This window comes from Xyrauchen texanus, chromosome 46 (assembly GCF_025860055.1).
Source record: "Xyrauchen texanus isolate HMW12.3.18 chromosome 46, RBS_HiC_50CHRs, whole genome shotgun sequence".
Taxonomy (NCBI): Eukaryota; Metazoa; Chordata; class Actinopteri; order Cypriniformes; family Catostomidae; genus Xyrauchen; species Xyrauchen texanus.
Genome location: NC_068321.1, coordinates 12,870,437 through 12,889,091, shown reverse-complemented (window position 1 = coordinate 12,889,091; position 18,655 = coordinate 12,870,437). Strand labels below are relative to the sequence as shown.

Sequence of the window (18,655 nt, the reverse complement as noted above, 5' to 3'; positions counted from 1 at the left end):
CGATTACGTAATTCACAAGCGACAAACATGAGCAGAACCCAGAAGGGAGAGACTCAAGAGAAATACATAGCAAAAGTATTATGTTTGTCTTAGTATTTGTTGTTTACTTTATTCATTTTTATGTATTAAATGATACCCCCCCCCCCTTCATTTTTTTTTCCTCCTTTATTTCTCCAATACAGCGATATCTGTTCTTTATGTACCGGTATTATGAAAATAAAACAAAGTTGAGGAGCTAGAGCTCTAGAGGAACTGTTACTATAGTAACAGTGACTTTAAAAAGAGTGTTCCACATTCTGTGCAGAGTATAAACAATGCGTTTAACCCTCAGAGACTATGGGATATTTTCAATATTAATATTAATTTGTTAATTAATAATAGAAATAAAAGTATTAATAAGTATTATATAAGTTAGAGACTGATGCAGTGAGATCCAGCAGATGGAAATGGCTTCAATAAATTAGATGATTTGTAGAAGGAATAACAATATTTAATTTGTAAACATTAATAGATGAATAAAATATGAAATAATAAGAATTAATTTAATAATACTGAAGAAATTAACTAAGTAAATTGAAAAAAAGTTTAAAGTACGGATAGTTAAGATGAGGCCTCAAAGTTGGAGATCAGATGCGGAGAGCTAGAGAGCTGAGATGTCAGTCTGACAATCAAAGATCTGTTAAGGTCTTTTATACCCAGCCAACACACAATGTACCAGAAAAACTTCCTTTTCTGGTACAACGAGTACTGTACAAGTCGAAGTTGTAACTCAAAGTGTCAGGTCATATTGTTATTGTGTTCACAAAGTTAATTTTCTCAATTTAAATGCGAGCACAGATGTCTAAGAGACATCCTGTGTTCACAGATCTGCATCTGTAAACTGATTAAAACATAACTATAAATGTAGCTCTCTCTGCATCCAGCTTTGATCCCTCATCAGGTTCAAATTACAACAAGCTCATATATTAAAAGTAAAACGTATATACTTGGTCTCACGCAATGTTCCAGTTTCTCACGGGAACATTTGAACACACAAGGCATAAACCATATACAAAGGCAGAGAATGAAAGCACGAGTTGAATACATAAATGTGGATACATGAATATGCTTGTATAATATCAATAAGCAAGAGTAAGCATAAGTATAAAAATATAGGAAGGACTCTAGCCTCTTGCATCAAAGACTTGTACATGTGACATGTTATGAGAAAAGCACATGTGTGGAACATGCTCAGCCAACATACAGAGCAAAAATAGACACTTATGATGAACAGTAGTCATTAGGCAAGATGATTAATATGGTTAATGACAAAAAGACTCATTATTTTATTATTACATTATTTTGTTTGTTTAGAATGTACACTTTACAGAATATACTTTTTAAAAATGATATAGGATAGCTATAATTCCACAATTAGAAAGAAGTCAGATGACCTAAGAAATAATTGTGGCAAGCATAAATTATGTAAAATGCAAGGTTGAAGATAACCAGGTTGAGCGAGTTATAGACTGAAGGGTGAGGGTCAAAATCCCTTGGCTCTTCAGATATATCAATATATATATATATATATATATATATATATATATATATATATATATATATATATATATATATATATATATATATATATATATATATATATATATATCCTTTTATATCAATATCTATCTGTATTCTGTTGCTCAACTTCTTTAATAAAGTGATGAATTATCTATATACATGATCACATAATCAATTCTATTTTCTTATGCATAATTGAAATATACTTTGAATCATATGTGTGTTGAATGTTAGTGAGTCTCTTTTAGGAACATTCCAGAGTCTCTCTGTCCTGCACGTCGGCTGAAGGTCTTTTGGGGGATAAGCTTATTTGTGACGCTCTCCAGCCTCTCAGGGGAGGGGTCAGGGGGAATGCGTTAAACATGTGTTCCAGATGTATTCTGTGTTTGATTGTTACCTTTCCATGACTAATTATATGGTTTAAAGTCCTATGTAATAACACCTGAATAGTAGAAGTGTGATTTTCTCTTATTATTTCTTTAGGGAAGAAATGTATGTTATTTCAACCCTCTCCTCTGCCCGAGGAGTGAATATTTTATCTCTCTGTTTTGGTTCAAATGGCCTGATAATATGTGCTCTGGCTCTCTTGTGCCCAGAGAAGAACTGTCGTTCGATCAGTGTTTTGTGTGTGCGTTTGACCTTCTACCCAGTTTTTGGACCCAGGGATGCACACCAGGCCGACTCGAAGACGCCCCGCGACCATCTGCGAGGTCACTTCAGATGTAAATCTCGGGCTCGGACGACAAGTGCGCTGATTAATGTTGATAGGCCGCATAGCTGTCTATATGTTGTGACTGTATGTTCTTTTAGCCAATCAGGAGTAAAATAATGGAATGTACGTCCTTGCAAATGGTATAATTGATGTAAGATTTTGTGTAAGGTACGAGTTGGCTTTCAATCTCCTCGTGAGACTTTGCCGCTGGCTCTACCAATTTCACTGCAGACTATACTTCAGTAAATTTTTGATTCTTTAATTGAATTTCTCGACTCCTGGTTTTCTTTCTCCATATCTGGTCCGGGTCAAAACTGTTATACCCCTAACAGTTTGGTGGAGGATTCGGCGGGCAATCACTCCGTGGTGACATCTCTGGCAAATCAGCTAACAAGGTAGGAAGCTTTTATTAATTGTTAGGGCTGTCTGACTGGAAGAGATTTTGAAGGGGAGCGGGAGAGCTTCACTCCGACGAGGCGTGTGAAGAGTAATTTAATTATACTATTGAGAGTATAAGAAGTCAGCTGAGAGAGCTGTTAAGGGTTAAAACAGCAAACAGCGCAAGTGAAGCGTGCTCTGTGGGGTGCCCAGGTGGGCATTGGTGTAGCACCACCCCGGCAGAGTGCGTCCCTGGACAGGAGGTCCAGTGGCACCATAAACCTGCTCAATCTCTTCCACCTCAGATAGGGGTACCCCGAGCTTAGTGAATCAGGCAGTTAGGGATTCAGATATTAGGTATAAAATAAAATAAAATACAATAGGGATTGTTTTGCCAGGGATGCATCAGGAGCGGTCCCAAGTAAATAAATAAATTGTGACCCGAATTGGTATGGATCAGTATATGTGACCAGGATGTTTGTGAAGAATACTTTGTGGTGTATTGTGTAGAAATCCAGTATTGTTGCTGCTATAGTTAATTTATCCACGTAAAATATTTGCTGCTAAAATCTTTTCGGTAGTGATTTTCAACTGTGACCAAGAAAAATGTCTGATAAAGGGAATTTTCTGAGTAGTTCTGACCAAAACGAGGAGGGCACACGCTGTAAACAGCTCTGCTCTGACGAGCTCAAATCAAAGAAATGTGCACAGCTCATTAAGAAAATGGTCAGTCAGGGGTTTGATTCTGATTGGAAAGTCATGCAGCAGATTGACTGGCTGCAGAACAAAAAAGACGCTGATAGGGCCAAATATCTATCCGTGTTTGCCTATTCATGGATTTGTAAACTGGGTGGTATACCGTTAAACCATGAAAAGGCAATTCCAAATATGATGGACGGATGGTCTAGTTTGATTGCCCAGCGTGACAGAGTGGCAAAAATTATTGGGCAGGAAGTCGGCTGTGATCTGTGTAGTTTGAGTAAGGGTTTCGAGGCTGTTTTGTGGAAAAAAAAAAAAATGCTGTGAAAAATGAGACTGTGAAATTTGATAAGATTTTCTGGGAAAAAGTGTGTGTGTATGCTCTCAGCTTGCCTGACAGAAAAACAAATGCAGTTCTATTTTGATAGCAGGGAACACTGAGACACTTTATCAGTGATCAAGGCCAAAGAGCATTCAGTCTCAGTCACCATTCACTTTCATTGAAAAAAAAAACACAATGAAGATGAATGTGGTCTGAGGTGATCAGTTTCTAGCAATCTTCTTAACATTTCATTTTGTATTCCAGCTAGCCGATGATGAGTGTGAAGGATGCCTTATTTTGATTGACACGGGTGCGACTGTATCAATTACAGATCTCAATCTTGAGATCACTTCTGAAACTTTGTATATAGAAGGTCTAAATGGCACAAATGTATATCATAAATCTGTTCCTGTCCCTCTAACCATTTCTAACTCTGAAAAAGTATATTGGACTGAATTTTGGGTAGGGAAAAATACTGTAGGGACTCTAATCGGTGTTGACATTCTGAAAGAACTCGAAGCTGATGTTTTGCTTTCTCAAGATAAGCTAGTGCTTGGCTGCAATGAAACAATTCGCTTATCTCAGAGTGGCCCCCACCATGAGCAGAGATGTGCAGTGGCTGAACCTGCTAGTCTAACTGAAACTCGCCCTGAGTGGAAGTTTATAATTTCCAAATTTCCTGATGTATGGGCAAAAGATAAATATGATTGTGGTTTAGCACAGATTCAGCCACTGAGCATCCCAGGTCCTTTGCATGAAGCCAGAAGACAATATCCTTTGAAAAATTAGGCTCGAGATGGAGCTGACACTGTTGTAGATGAACTATGCAAACGGGGGATTGTGATTCCCTGTTCCTCTCCCACTAACTCTCCCATGTGGCCTGTCAAAAAGCCAGATGGGAGCTGGCGTTTGACCATTGATTACACTTCTCTGAATTCAGTGTCTGAGAAAATGCACCCTCTGGTGGCCAACCCCGCAACTATCCTACACGAGATAGGATCTGAACATTGTCTTTTTACTGCTTTAGACATTTCTAACGGTTTTTGGACATGTCCCCTAGCCAAGGAGGACCAAGGCAGATTTTCTTTCACCAGCAGGGGTCGCCAATGGACATGGAGTCATTTGCCACAAGGTTTCTGCAACTCACCCACACTGTTTCATCAGGTACTAGCATCCTTCATCAATCCGGTAATAAAACAAATTGAATATGACGGATCTGTTGTCCTGCAATATGTGGATGACATTTTAATTGCTTGTCCAACCAAGTTCAAACATTTGACTGCTATACAGACTGTTTTGAATGCCCTCCAAAACAGGGGATTCAAAGTGAACTTGAAGAAAGCACAGCTAGCAATGCCTGAAGTGACTTATTTGGGGCAAATTGTGGGTGTGCACGGCAGACGCATCACTCCTGAACGAGTTAAAGCTATCATTGAACTTCCAAAACCAAACACGGTCACTGGTCTAAGGCAAGTAATGGGTCTTTTGAATTATTGCCGCCAGTATGTTTCTGAATACACTGAACTTTCTAAACCACTCACAGAGGCGCTGAAAGGAGGAAAACCTGGATCGGAGCTGATCGACTGAACTGAGGAGATGAAGGAGGCGTTTGTGAGTATCAAAGAAACTCTTGCTTCCTCCCCAGCATTACGTCATGCCGATGCCAGCAGGCCGTTCCATCTATGGACATGGGTGGGAACTCGATCCTATTCAGCGGCCCTGGGTCAAAGGGTTCCAGGAATAAACTCCTATGGGATGGTAGGATATTATTCTGCTCCTATTCCTGTTTCAATGGCAGGACAGCATCCGTGCCTGTTGATATGCGACTGTGCAGAGTGGGCTGTAAAGATTACCGAGGACATTGTGACTCATCAGAAGGTGATACTGCACACTAGACACCAGATTCTGAAATTGTTAACAAACACTCGTTTAGGCTCTATCTCTAATCAAAGACGAGCTAAATGGGAGGCCACTCTCTTGAGTAAAAATGTGGATATAAATATTGACATTGAAACTGCTATCAACCCTGCCTCCTTACTTCCAGAAGAAGGAACTGCACACAACTGTGCCCGACTGATCGAGACGGACAGCCAGAGCCCTCTTCAATCTGAACCACTTTCTGATGCCATGAAGTTGTTCGTGGATGGTTCCAGCTTTCATGAACAGGGAAAACGCTTCACTGGCTGGGCTGTTGTAAATGAACATGGTGAAACTGTTGACTGTGGTTCTCTTTCAGGAGGAGGGGCTCAAGTGGCCGAGCTGGTCGCATTGACACGAGCATTGCAGTATGGCCAGGAGAAACGAGTCAATGTTTACACTGACAGCCGTTATGCATATGGTGCTGTTCATGACTTCGGCCCTCTGTGGAGACGCAGAGGATTTCTAACCACTGCCGGTCTGCCGATCTCTCATCAACAGCAGGTAAAAGAACTTATAAATGCCTGTGATCTTCCTGCAACAGGAGCAGTTATCAAAGTCACTGGACATGCAACGGACAATTCTCCTGAGGCCACAGGAAACCGAGCTGCTGACACAGCTGCCAGAGAGGCTGCAACACGGACTGAGTCTTGCGTGAGTGTTATGGCTCTTGCGCCTCAGGAGAGTGAGACCCCCAGAGACCTTTTTAAACTCTATGATGAGGATGACCCTGAAGAGATAGAACAATGGACAAAATTAGGAGCTCAGAAAAATGCAGAAGGACTGTGGAAATTTAATGAGCGTTTTGTTTGTCCTGTTTCTGCTAGAACTGAACTAATGTCTTTGTATCATGGTTTGGCACATGCAGGTCCTGAAAAACTACATGCAATGATTTCCAAAACCTGGTGGTGGCCCCGACTGGGGGCTTCTTGCAATGATTTTTGTAAGAGATGTCTAGTATGCCTTAAGGTTAATTCTTCTTCTAAGCTGAAAATTCCCTTAGGACATGCCCCTCGACCTCAAGGGCCGTGGACCCACCTCCAAATTGATTTCATAGGTCCACTGCCCCCTAGTGGAGGTTTTACATACATTCTAATGATTGTTGATCTGTTTTCCAGATGGGTTGAGGCATTTCCACTGAGAAACTGCACCGCAGATGCATCCGCCAAGATTATGTTGAATGAAGTTTTCCCAAGATGGGGTTTGCCCTTACAAATTGATTCAGATCAGGGTACACATTTTACTGGGAAGGTGATGAAAAATGTCATGAAATTGATGGGGGTGAGGCAACACTTTCACATTCCATTTAGGCCCCAATCTAGCGGATCTATTGAACACACTAATCGTGCGCTTAAAACTTCATTGAGAAAGAGATTGTTGGAGTGGGGGAAAGGGTGGCATGCGGCTGTCCCAGCGATTTTGTTAAGCATGAGAGCCAGCCCTAACAAGACTACACAGCTCAGCCCTTTTGAGGTAATGACAGGTCGCTACATGCGGCTGCCCTGGGATGCCCCTTGCAACATGAGGGACCATCCGGGCCTTTGAAAGACGCTTTACAAAATTATCTGAAAGCTTTGGATGACAGTCTGCGAGACACACGGGTTAGTGTTAGCACACGACAAGCAGATCGAGATAATGTTGAGCAAAAAGACATGCCTGCTTTGCCTGAAATAGGTGACAATGTAATGTTACAGCGGGAGATAGTTTCCCCCTTAGGTCCGAAATTTGATGGGCCTTATCAGGTGGTATCGACCACTAACACCTCTGTTCTACTGGACAGGGGGGTTTTGGGTACCATATGGAGACATTGGTCACAGGTGAAACCACTTGAAAAGTGTAACAACTTACTACCTCGGGATCATTAAATGTCTGTCGTGTATGTTAAAATTCTAAAATTCTAGAACAAATGTTTTATCATTACAGATGGCTGAATCCGACGACATACTGAAGCTGCTAATTCTTCAAGAAGAAGTGCGTAGTGAGAGACGACTGAAAGTGAAACGAGCTTTCATCCGATTGGTACTTCCGCTCTCGTTGGTATTTTTAATTCTGATCGCTTTATCATTTTTGATGTGGATTCAAATTTCAATTTGGACAGGGAGATTCCATGCGTTTTCAACTCATTGGGATTGCGAGGAGATCGATAACCGTCCATCATGGGTACAATACCCATGTCTAAATTCAACTGAGGGTCTAAATTTAATTCCGACCATGTACCAAAAGGTAAATGATCGTTGTTATCGTCTGGACGGAAATGAGACAGTGACCTATTGGCTTGGTCACTCCCCAAATTATCCCGATACTACCCTCATTATGCAAAAAGGTCGGTGGATGAGGAGTGGAGGCGTTGACCTGTTTGAAGGAGATTTCAGTTCAATGAGCTGGATCCCTGACCACATAGCTCGTGAAAACATGAGTGCATGCTCTATATGAATGGATATGGTTAATCGATATTTGTTAAAATCTAGAAAAGGTGAGAGTAGAGCAGAACGAAGGAGGCGTCTGGTAGCAGATGTGAATGACTCCCACATGAGCTGTTAAATATGTGTTATATGCTTTTGGAGCTCTTTTGGGAGTGGGTGTCCTCTGTGTGTGTGGATGTGTGTTCGTTTCTGTTTTTCTTATGTATGCAGGTCTGCTTGCAGTAACTTGAAACCTTCTGAGGAGGAGAACCGACTGAGAAAACTGACGACACGCTTGGAAGAGAAACTTAAGAAGGATAACATCCATGCCCTGTTGTGAGTGGAAGGTGGGAGAGCCTTCGTGTGGGGACTGGGAATTTTTAGTATCCAGCATGTCCGCAATGAGGCGAAGAGACAAGTGTGACCCGTCAGGGAAGCATGCGTTACCACTCCACCTTCCGTAGTGACCTCACTTGGTAGACCAGACGTGGCGGTATTGGACCCCACATTGGTCTAAAACGGAGGACTGAAGGGTGAGGGTCAAAATCCCTTGGCTCTTCAGATATATCAATACATACATATATATATATATATATATATATATATATATATATATATATATATATATATATATATATATATATATATATATCCTTTTATATCAATATCTATCTGTATTCTGTTGCTTAACTTCTTTAATAAAGTGATGAATTAACTATATGCATGATCACATAATCAATTCTATTTTCTTATGAATCATATGTGTGTTGAATGTTAATTAGTCTATTTTAGGAACATTCCAGAGTCTCTCTGTCCTGCACGTTGGCTGAAGGTCTTTTGGGGGATAAGCTTATTTGTGACGCTCTCCAGCCTCTCAGGGGAGGGGGTCAGGGGGAATGCGTTAAACGTGTTCCAGATGTATTCTGTGTTTGATTGTTACCTTTCCATGACTAATTATATGGTTTAAAGTCCTATGTAATAACACCTGAATAGTAGAAGTGTAATTTTCTCTTATTATTTCTTTAGGGAAGAAATGTATGTTATTTCAACCCTCTCCTCTGCCCGAGGAGTGAATATTTTATCTCTCTGTTTTGGTTCAAATGGCCTGATAATGTGTGCTCTGGCTCTCTTGTGCCCAGAGAAGAACTGTCGTTCGTCAGTGTTTTGTGTGTGCGTTTGACCTTCTACCCAGTTTTTGGACCCAGGGATGCACACCAGGCCGACTCGAAGACGCCCCGCGACCATCTGCGAGGTCACTTCAGATGTAAATCTCGGGCTCGGACAACAAGTGCGCTGATTAATGTTGATAGGCCGCATAGCTGTCTATATGTTGTGACTGTATGTTCTTTTAGCCAATCAGGAGTAAAATAATGGAATGTACGTCCTTGCAAATGGTATAATTGATGTAAGATTTTGTGTAAGGTACGAGTTGGCTTTCGATCTCCTCGTGAGACTTTGCCGCTGGCTCTACCAATTTCACTGCAGACTATACTTCAGTAAATTTTTGATTCTTTAATTGAATTTCTCGACTCCTGGTTTTCTTTCTCCATATCTGGTCCGGGTCAAAACTGTTATACCCCTAACAAGACTAAGAAGAGATAACACAAATGTATAAAGCTGGGAGTTTGAATTTGTGAAGGCAGAACAGACAGTTGGCCTTTTCAGGTTTATTGGTTGCTCGATAAACTTTTACAAAAACTAGTTAGTTCTATGAAAAGTTTCATCCAGCTCTCTTGATGTGGTACCAACTGCTCTGTTCAATATGAGAATAGGCCCCAAAACTATAGGCCTATTTCTAAGTTACCCTTTATGGCTAAGGTTTTGGAAAAAGTAGTTGCTGTTTTGGATGCCTATAATGTATTTGACAAATTTCAGTCTGGCTTCCGTCGGTTGCACTCTACTGAAACTTAGAGTTTCAAATGATTTGTTAATGCAAGGTGATGCAGCTAAATGCTCTGTACTGATTCTTTTAGATCTTACAGCTGCTTTTGACACTGTCGATCACTGTATATTAGTGGAAAGGCTTAGAAAAGGTGTTGGTATCTCTGGAACAGCCTTGAGGTGGTTCTCGTCTGTTTGATAATTTTGTCATTCAATGTATTTCATTTATTTTCTTGATCTGCAATCCCCGTCTCGATGCGGCTCAGCTGAGGGAAGAAAGAAATGACACAGAGACCCAATGCTATCAAATCCCTCTTCAAAATGTATTGTTCAGCACTTCGTTATATGGTCCAGAAAAACCACATTCCATTGGTTCCCCACCAATGAAATAGTTCTTTACCTTATATGGGGGTGACATACATGACTGAGCTACATGTGAAATGTGAGAGTATAGACAGGAAACACATTCCTATAGAAACATCCTTTGAACAAGGAGCAGCTGCAGCTACACCAACAAAAGAAGTTTAAAAGAGGCCTTCATTATTCCACATCGTCAGATTTATCAGATAGGTCTTTTTCAGTCAGAGTTCAAAATGATGTCTCATCAACAGCATCTTTGTCCTGTGGTGTTCCCCAGGGCTCTGTTTTGGCCCCATTGCATTTTTGCTGTTTTTGCATTATATTTGTTGCCTTTAGGACAATTTACAAGTACATTTCAGGGTGTATGTTATCACTATTATGCAGATGATATTCAACTATATATTTATTTTAAGCCTTATGAAATTCATAAATTGTCTATTCTTTTAAATTGCATAAACTCTATAAAAGATTGGATGGCAGAAAACTATTGCAGTTAAATGCAGAAGAAAACAGTTTTTATTTCTGCTCCTTCTGGTGTTCTCCCAAAGGTGATGGAAACTCTTGGTCCTTTATCTCATTTTGTTAAGCCTACCCTTCGAAATTTGGGTGTTTATATGGGGCAGACCTTGAGCCTTAATCAGTATGTAAATTGTCTTGCGCGTACTTAATTTTATCAGTTGAGAAATATTGATAAACTAAGGCCAATTGTGTCCACAGTAGAAATGGACATGATTATACATGCGTTCATTTCCTCTCGTCTTGATTATTGCAATACTCTTTTTACTTGTCTTAATGCTGCATCCTTGGACCGATTACAAGTGGTTCAAAATGCTGCTGCCAAACTTTTAACTAAGTCATCAAAAAGATCACATGTAACACCAATTTTAATTTCTTTACATTGGCTCCCAGTAAAATTAAGAATTCAATTTAAAATTCTTGTGATGGTGTTTAGAGCATTGCATGGTCAAGCTCCTGCTTATATAAAAGAGATGTTGCAACCTTATAACTCCAGCAGGAATCTGAGATCTTCGGAACTGGTCTTGTTAGCTGTTCCTCGCTCTAGGCTAAAGGTGACTGCGCCATTGAGGTTGTTGCTTCCAAATTGTGGAATACTCTCCCTTTGGATTTAAGATCTGTGGACTATGTTGTAATTTTTAAACAGGAGCTAAAAACTCATTTGTTTAAAATTGCTTTTATCTAATTTGTTGTTGTTGTTTTTAAGATTCTTTGGTTTTATATTATGGACGTTAAGCACTTTGTGACGTCTGGTCTAGAAAGGTGCTATAAAAATTACTGACTTTTGCCATCTGGAACCCCTGACTGACAGATTTCTTGCAAAGAGGGAAAGAATCTTCAACATTTTCAAGACCCAAGCATAGAAATTGATGTGTTTTTAGGAAGTTACTGATTATAAAAATCTTGATTTTGAAGCATATTTTGTTTTGGGGTGAATTTTGTGTGGCTTGAATTTTTGAGCATATATTGTGTGTGTGAGCTTTGACATGCAATATATAATTTCCCCCCACCAAATTATTATTTGTTTAATTTTTGATCATAAAAAAAAACAGGTATGGTTTAATTGCTTTAAACTGATTCACCATGATATCTGCGGGTTACAATTAAGAAGTTGTGCATATTTAAACTTAACGCACATTTCCTGATTTTAAAATAATATGGCCTACTTTTTTCAATAGTCAAGCCTTTTCTGCATATCTCCATTATTACAACAATACTTTGAGCTTTCAGCTTCAGGACATTTAATGTTTATCTGAAAACTCATATAATGAATTGTGGCATATTGATGAAATACATTTAATGCATTATTTTACTTGGAGATGAGGTAAAAAAAAAAAAAAAATATATATATATATATATATATATATATATATATATATATATATATATATATATATATATATATATTAGAGTAGCAGTTTTCCTTTACAGTTTACTGGCATTAGTAAAATCTTTCTAATATGCATTTCTGCATGTATGCATTGTTTGAACTAATTTCCTGTTCCTGTCTCTGCATCGGTTACTGTAGTTGCTTCTTCCTGGGCTGAATATGTAAATACGTATGTACATATATGTAAAGTGTACTTCCTGAATTAATTTACGTTACACTCTCTTCGGTTATCAATGAGAAAATTCACTACACTTCTGTAAATTGGGCTACTATCAAAATATTCTTTACTTGTTTCATTACTTACCTCTGTGCATCATATTTTTTATCAGGCTAAGATCAATTAAAAACATCAAAGACATCACAAAAATATTTTTATTACAAATGTACAAAACCAGTGAAATAAAGCAGCAAAAATCAATTACCCCACTCAAACAATGTTTCTTTTGAAAAAGTTGTATAAGACTCCTACAGGAACACCTAGCAAGCCATTTAACTGCATCATCAATGTGCAAATGAATGCATTCAAAATTAAATATATAATCCTTCGGTTTATCAAAAAGAGCAAAGTATGGTCCCATTTGAAAACACTCGGGAGGTTGATCATATTCACAGAGCAAATAAACATGAGAATAAGACAATTTTCTTAAATTATAATAATAATTCAAGTTCTTTACTTAGAATTTAAGTTAGTAGAGGTGTTTTCCCTGTTCTTGTCATGAAATCTCTTCTTGAATTCTTGGAAGAGGCTGCCTGAGCCAGAGACATCTGTGGCTTGGTTGGAACCAGTGTGCTTCATCTTCAAGGGGGTGAAACACCAAGCACCTGCAGATAAGACAAGAAGATCAAGGCCATTTAGATGTTTAGATGGGGGGGGTTTCATGAATAAAATTCATGAGCGATGAATACAACTTATGTTTCAAATAAACAACCCCAAATCGTATGTCCAATACCTTGTGTTGCATGGCTAGTCTTCATCATTCTAGTTAGTTTATCTTCTGGGTGTGACATCTCTTAAGAAAAGGGGACAATCATTTAAATGCATACATTAGTTACATACAACACAGCAGACACAAATACATTCACATACCATAAATAAAAGAAGTATAAATAAACAAAGTTACCATTTTTTGAATTTGGGGACTTGTCCACTTGACCGCCACGGAGTTCATTTCCTACCGTAAAGTTGAAAGACTTGGGCAATACTTTAAATTCCAAACCAAGACCCTCCTCCAATGGCATCAAAGCAGGGTTCCCCATTTCGTATTTACTTTTCATTACAGTCAGTGGTGACTGCAAAGAAGATTTGGATGGCATGTACTTCCCCCTTATAATACATTTATTAATAGAAATTTGTTTTGGCCTATCATTCAGTTTTCTCTTTCGTCTATTTCCATCAGCATAATGGACTTTGCTCTGGGGATTAAGACTTGGACTAACCAATTTAGTCATCGATGAAAGTGCGTTTTCTTTGAAAACTTCTGAAACTCTTTTTGGGGTTATTTCATGTGAAGGGGAAGATCTACTCGGATCAATGGTTGTAAAGGACGCTTCAATTATTTTCCGTCTCGTCTCCAAAGCATCTTCATTGTTCAGAGATTCTAACCATTTACGCTTATTTGACTTTCTTTTCTCTTCGGTCTTCTGATGAGAGCTTAAAATTACTCTAAGAGTTTCTGGTGGTTCTTGACAACTTTCTTTAACTTGATATCTTCTTGTTGGTATTACTTTATTGCTTACATCTGAAGATGACCCATACAGTGAAAGATGTATAGTTTTGTTTTTATGTCTCTTAGAATCAGGATCAAGGGGGTCTTTCTCCACCTCAAAAAGCTTCAGGGTCTCATTTGTTGCACATTTTGAAGGTGATTCCTCTTTTGTTTGCTCTGACATCACTCTCTCTACCTCAAATACCTCTTCAGAACTTGAATTGCCCTTCACAATGTTTATCTTGTCAACATAAGCATAATTTGTATGTGACATCAGTGGGTTTTTTGCCTCTGGACGAAAATGCTTCTCAAAGCACATTGTTTCAGGTGAACCATATTCCAATTCCATGGGTCCACATTCATCAGAGAAGACATCACTACCATCAGCTTTATTTTTCAGCATCTCTAAATTTGTAGCATGGGCCTCTATTTCAATCCCTTTTTCATTCAATATGGCTTTTTCCTGGCACTTGCATGATGAGCCATCTCCATATTGCAAAATTTGAAACCATTTAGCAAGACAACAGTAAGACTCCAACTCATCATGAACAGTACTTTGATTGTTGCTTTCTTTTGTCTTAACATCTTCTATGAGCACTTCTGTGTCAGAACTTGTATCCAGGAGTAGAACTTTTAGCTGGTCCTCACTGGAAGGATGTTTAGCAATGTCCTTTTCCAAGCTTTGATCTTCCAACTCACCAGTAAACCATTGTTCAGCCATTTCATGTGAAAGAACATTCATCTGAACAAAGGCTAAAGCATCCACAGCAACTCCACTAGGTTGTGGCTCAGTCTCACATATAACACTCTTATCCATTCCTGCACAGTCAGTGTTAGTTATTTTTTCATTGGGTTCAGTTTGTATTTGAGATAGCACAAATTCCTGTTGTTCTGCGACAAAAGGATTACGTTTCGGTGCGCTTGTGCAATCACTTTGATTGCTTGATTCATCAGTCAACACAAGACTTTTGGCTCCAGCACAATTCCTAAAATGGTAATCCAGCCTTGATTTTTCTGATGATCGAGTTGAGCATTGATGTTTTCTTTTCAGAACACGTTCATTTAATATTTGACGTAAATATTTTCTATTTGAAACATTCAGTCTTTCCAGTTTCTTAGTCATACAAGTCATGGCCTCCAGTGGATTTACAAATTTTGGTTGACAGTTGATTACTTCTTCAGTCACAGGTAGTGATTGCTCAAAGGAAATGGGTAAGTTTTCAGGAAGACTCTGATTTAACTTCAAGCATGTTTGTTCAACTAGTACTTTGTTCACAGTTTGTTCACGTATTTGGGGTGTATCATTAAAAGACTTGTAGATTTCATTAAGTAGATGCAACCCATATGACTTGTGGCGCATCTCTGGTGGAGCAGCACTGTCTTTTTGCAATCCATTATCTTCCATCACCTCACCTGCAAAACACTGTTTAGCTATGTAGTGTGGGAGAACATTAATCTTAAGAGATGCTAAAGAGTCCAAGCCAATGTCGTCTTCTTTTTTATAAGCTACAACTTCTGTACAATCTTTTGGCTCAGTCTCATCTCTCATACAGTTATCTGTGACAGCACAGTCCCTGTTAGACAATTTTTCATCGGATTCATTTTGTGTTAGTGATGACACCACTAAATCCTGTTGATTTATAACCGCAGGATTATGTTTTGGGGAGCTTGTGCCATCACTTTGACTTGAGGATTCACCAAGACTTTTGGCTCCAGCACAATTACTAAAACGGTCTCCTAACCTTGACCCTTCTGATGAAGGAGTTGGGTATTGATGTTTTTGGTTCAAAATATCATGTTTTCCAATTTGGCACTGAAGCCTACTTAATGAAACATCATTTTTTTCCAGTAGCCTCACTGGATTGTTCATGGCCATTAGTGAACTTGTTTGGATCCTTTGGCTGGTTAATTCGAACAATACAGGACTTTTGGCTTCAACATCATTACAAAATCTGTCATTCAGTATTGCCTTTACTGACATTTCAGTTGGTACAGTTTGTTTATCTAACACCTTCACCAGATTAGTCATGGTCTTCAAAGGATTTACAATACTTGGTTGAGAATTGGATTGTTCTGTAAGCACAACATTAAGTTTTGTTGAGCAGTTATCAGTCACAGGTTGCAATTGCTCTAAGGAAACATGCATGTTTTCACAAAGACTCTCACTGTCTGATTTAGTGTCTTTTAACTCCAAGCATTTTTGTTCTTCTACTGGAACTTTGTTCACAGCTTCAGCTTGGCATTGACAAGCTGCCACTAACTGAGCAGAGGCATCTAACAATTTGTTTGGCATTTCACAAGCAGAGTTGCTTACTTTGTGTTTATCCCTCTCCTGGGGGGTACCATGAAAAGACCTATAGAACCAAGAAAAATCACATTCCTTGTCAATGTCATCAAGTTTCTCATTAAGATTTAACCAAGATGACTTGTAGGGCATCATCTTTGGTGGAGTTTCATTGTGTTTTAAAATGTGAAAATCCTTAGCAACTTGGTTACGTTTATCACCTCTAATTTGCCTCAGTATCACAGGGTCATTTTTCTGACAGTAAAAGAAGACTTCTTCCATTATGTTTAGATATATGCCAGTTTGAGCCACATTATAAAACTCACAAAAATCCCCATTCCAATAAATCTTTAAAATCTCCTTTCCAGGATCTGTTTTGTAAACATTTTTCTGATATCCATCATCTATTTGCTGAACCATGGCTATTAATGTGTGCAATCTGTCTAATGACCATTCTATTACAGGAATAGGGGAGCACCTGTCAGTTTCTTCTGTGTCCGTCTTCTGTGAATCTGTGACTGCACGGTTATTGTTAGGCATTTTTTCATTAGCTTGTCTCAGAGTTGACAGCACAGACTCATTTTGTTCTGTAACCACTCTATGCAGCTTTGGTAAGGTTGTGCAGTTACCATCACTGGTAGACTCATCAGTCCAAACAGGATTTCTGGCTCCAACTGCATAACAAAGTCCATCATTTAGCCTTTGCTCTCCTCCTGAACTTGGCCGTGGATACTTGCTTGTCAGGTCATTTGATTCTCCTATTGCCTTCAGATTAGTGTTTGCCAGAGGATGAGGAATATTCAGATAATGGTGTATTGTTCCTTGCGCTGAGCTTGCATCAAGAACACTTATCTTTGTATTATGTATGGATTTGTTTGAAGAATCAACAGATGCAATTTCTACCATAGATAATGGTGTGACAACAGCAACAGCTTTTTGTGCAGCATTGTTCTGTTTACAAGTAGAATGTGTTTGCGGATTAGCAAGGGTAGATGGGTAAATGCATCCACCAATAGGACTACTCTGTCTATGAGGTGCAGTTTCTGTTGGGAGAGAATCTTTCATGGTGGATGATGACTTTCTTTTTCTTGCTGATTTTGGCAAATTTTGATTTGGCAGAGTTTGTTTTGGCAAATTATTAGCAGTATTTGCATGTTTCCGCCTACTATGCAGGCTTCTAGTATTCACATTTCTTTCAGATTCATTTAGACTCCAAGTGTCCATAGTTCTGTTTGCTTCAAACTGTCGTGTGCTATTTGGGACAGTTGAAATGGAGGTAGTTTTTTGTTGTGTGTAGGAACTGTTATTTGAGTTAAAGGTCTCCGAGCTTGGTCTGAGCGCACAATGTGACATATTTGGCCCATAATTGTTCGATGCAACATTAATCGCCCCCTGCATATTAATGTTGTTCACAGGCAAGAACATCTGGCAATTAGAAGACGGCATGTTCCACATAATAATGTGCGAGTTCAGTTTTCCTGTGCATTCTGAATTAAAGTTATTTTCTTGTGGTGGCATCATATTCTCAGTAGATTGAGTGCTACTAGTCAAACCTTTGTCACTGGTTGTCTGTAGGATTGTGCAAGAGAACTTTGTTAACTCATTTCCAGTTGAAATTTGATTTGGATATGGGAAGCTTGCATGATGTGGCGGCACACATTGATGGTGAAGGATGTGGCCTGGATTATTGGATGTCCAGTCTCCAGATGTGACCACATTGCCATGCAAGTTTTGCCATTGTCCTGGGGGCTGAGAATCGGCTTGCATTCTAATGAATATGAATCACATCCCTGGAAAAAAAGGGGAAATGATTAGAACAGTTATTGCTTGACATTAAAAATATTTATTTAGCCCTATACGGATGGTAATTGTTTTACATGGGGGTGTGAGGTAATTCCCGGATTTAATAGTCAGTGATTTTATTACATCCGAATCATCATTGTTTTCTCCAACGACCCGCAAGAAAATTCACAGACAAATTACCTACTGTGGGCATGTGATAATTTATTTTCTGTCTGAATCCACATCAGAGTTCACAAGGAATCAATCAAAAAGTAATTTTCGAAATACTTTTTGACCAATGCATAGTGCAATAAGGTGCACGTTTTATTTTAAAACAATGGAGGCTTGCATCACAGATAGGGCTGCAACTAACGATTATTTTCATAATTGACTAATCTAACGATAATCGGGCGATTATTATGCAAAATTCACTTTTATAATGGCGTTTATACATAAATGTGAGTTGGCAGTGTGTGTACACAACCACCCTACAATGTTAAGTCCACCCACTCCTCTTTCTTATATTTCTATTAATCAAAAACAGTGTCAAAACGAATGGTTTTTGTTTCTGCTCTAAAGAGACATCACTTTAGATCAGGCCTCGCCCACGACTGGTGATGGACTCCACCCAATTATCATAGATCCTCCCAAGTGATCTACACAGTCTGCCATTTCTTTCCACACTGGAGCAGATACAGTGAGAACAATAATGTCTCAGTTTTGTAAGTGTAATAAGTGTTTTATTG

General features: G+C 38.9%; 1 protein-coding gene across 1 annotated transcript in view; it reads right to left on the bottom strand.

The window, feature by feature from the left end:
• Window positions 1-12,548: 12,548 nt before the first annotated feature.
• si:ch211-106e7.2 (uncharacterized) overlaps window positions 12,549-18,655 on the bottom strand; it is a 37,860-nt gene continuing 31,753 nt past the window's right edge. The window contains exons 2-4 of the mRNA XM_052119447.1: window positions 13,259-17,917; window positions 13,088-13,147; window positions 12,549-12,959 (exon numbers count right to left, since the gene is read on the bottom strand). Of these exons, the coding sequence (XP_051975407.1) occupies window positions 12,808-12,959; window positions 13,088-13,147; window positions 13,259-17,894 (4,848 nt within the window). The 5' untranslated portion in view covers window positions 17,895-17,917 and the 3' untranslated portion in view covers window positions 12,549-12,807. The remainder of the gene's footprint in view (window positions 12,960-13,087; window positions 13,148-13,258; window positions 17,918-18,655) is intronic.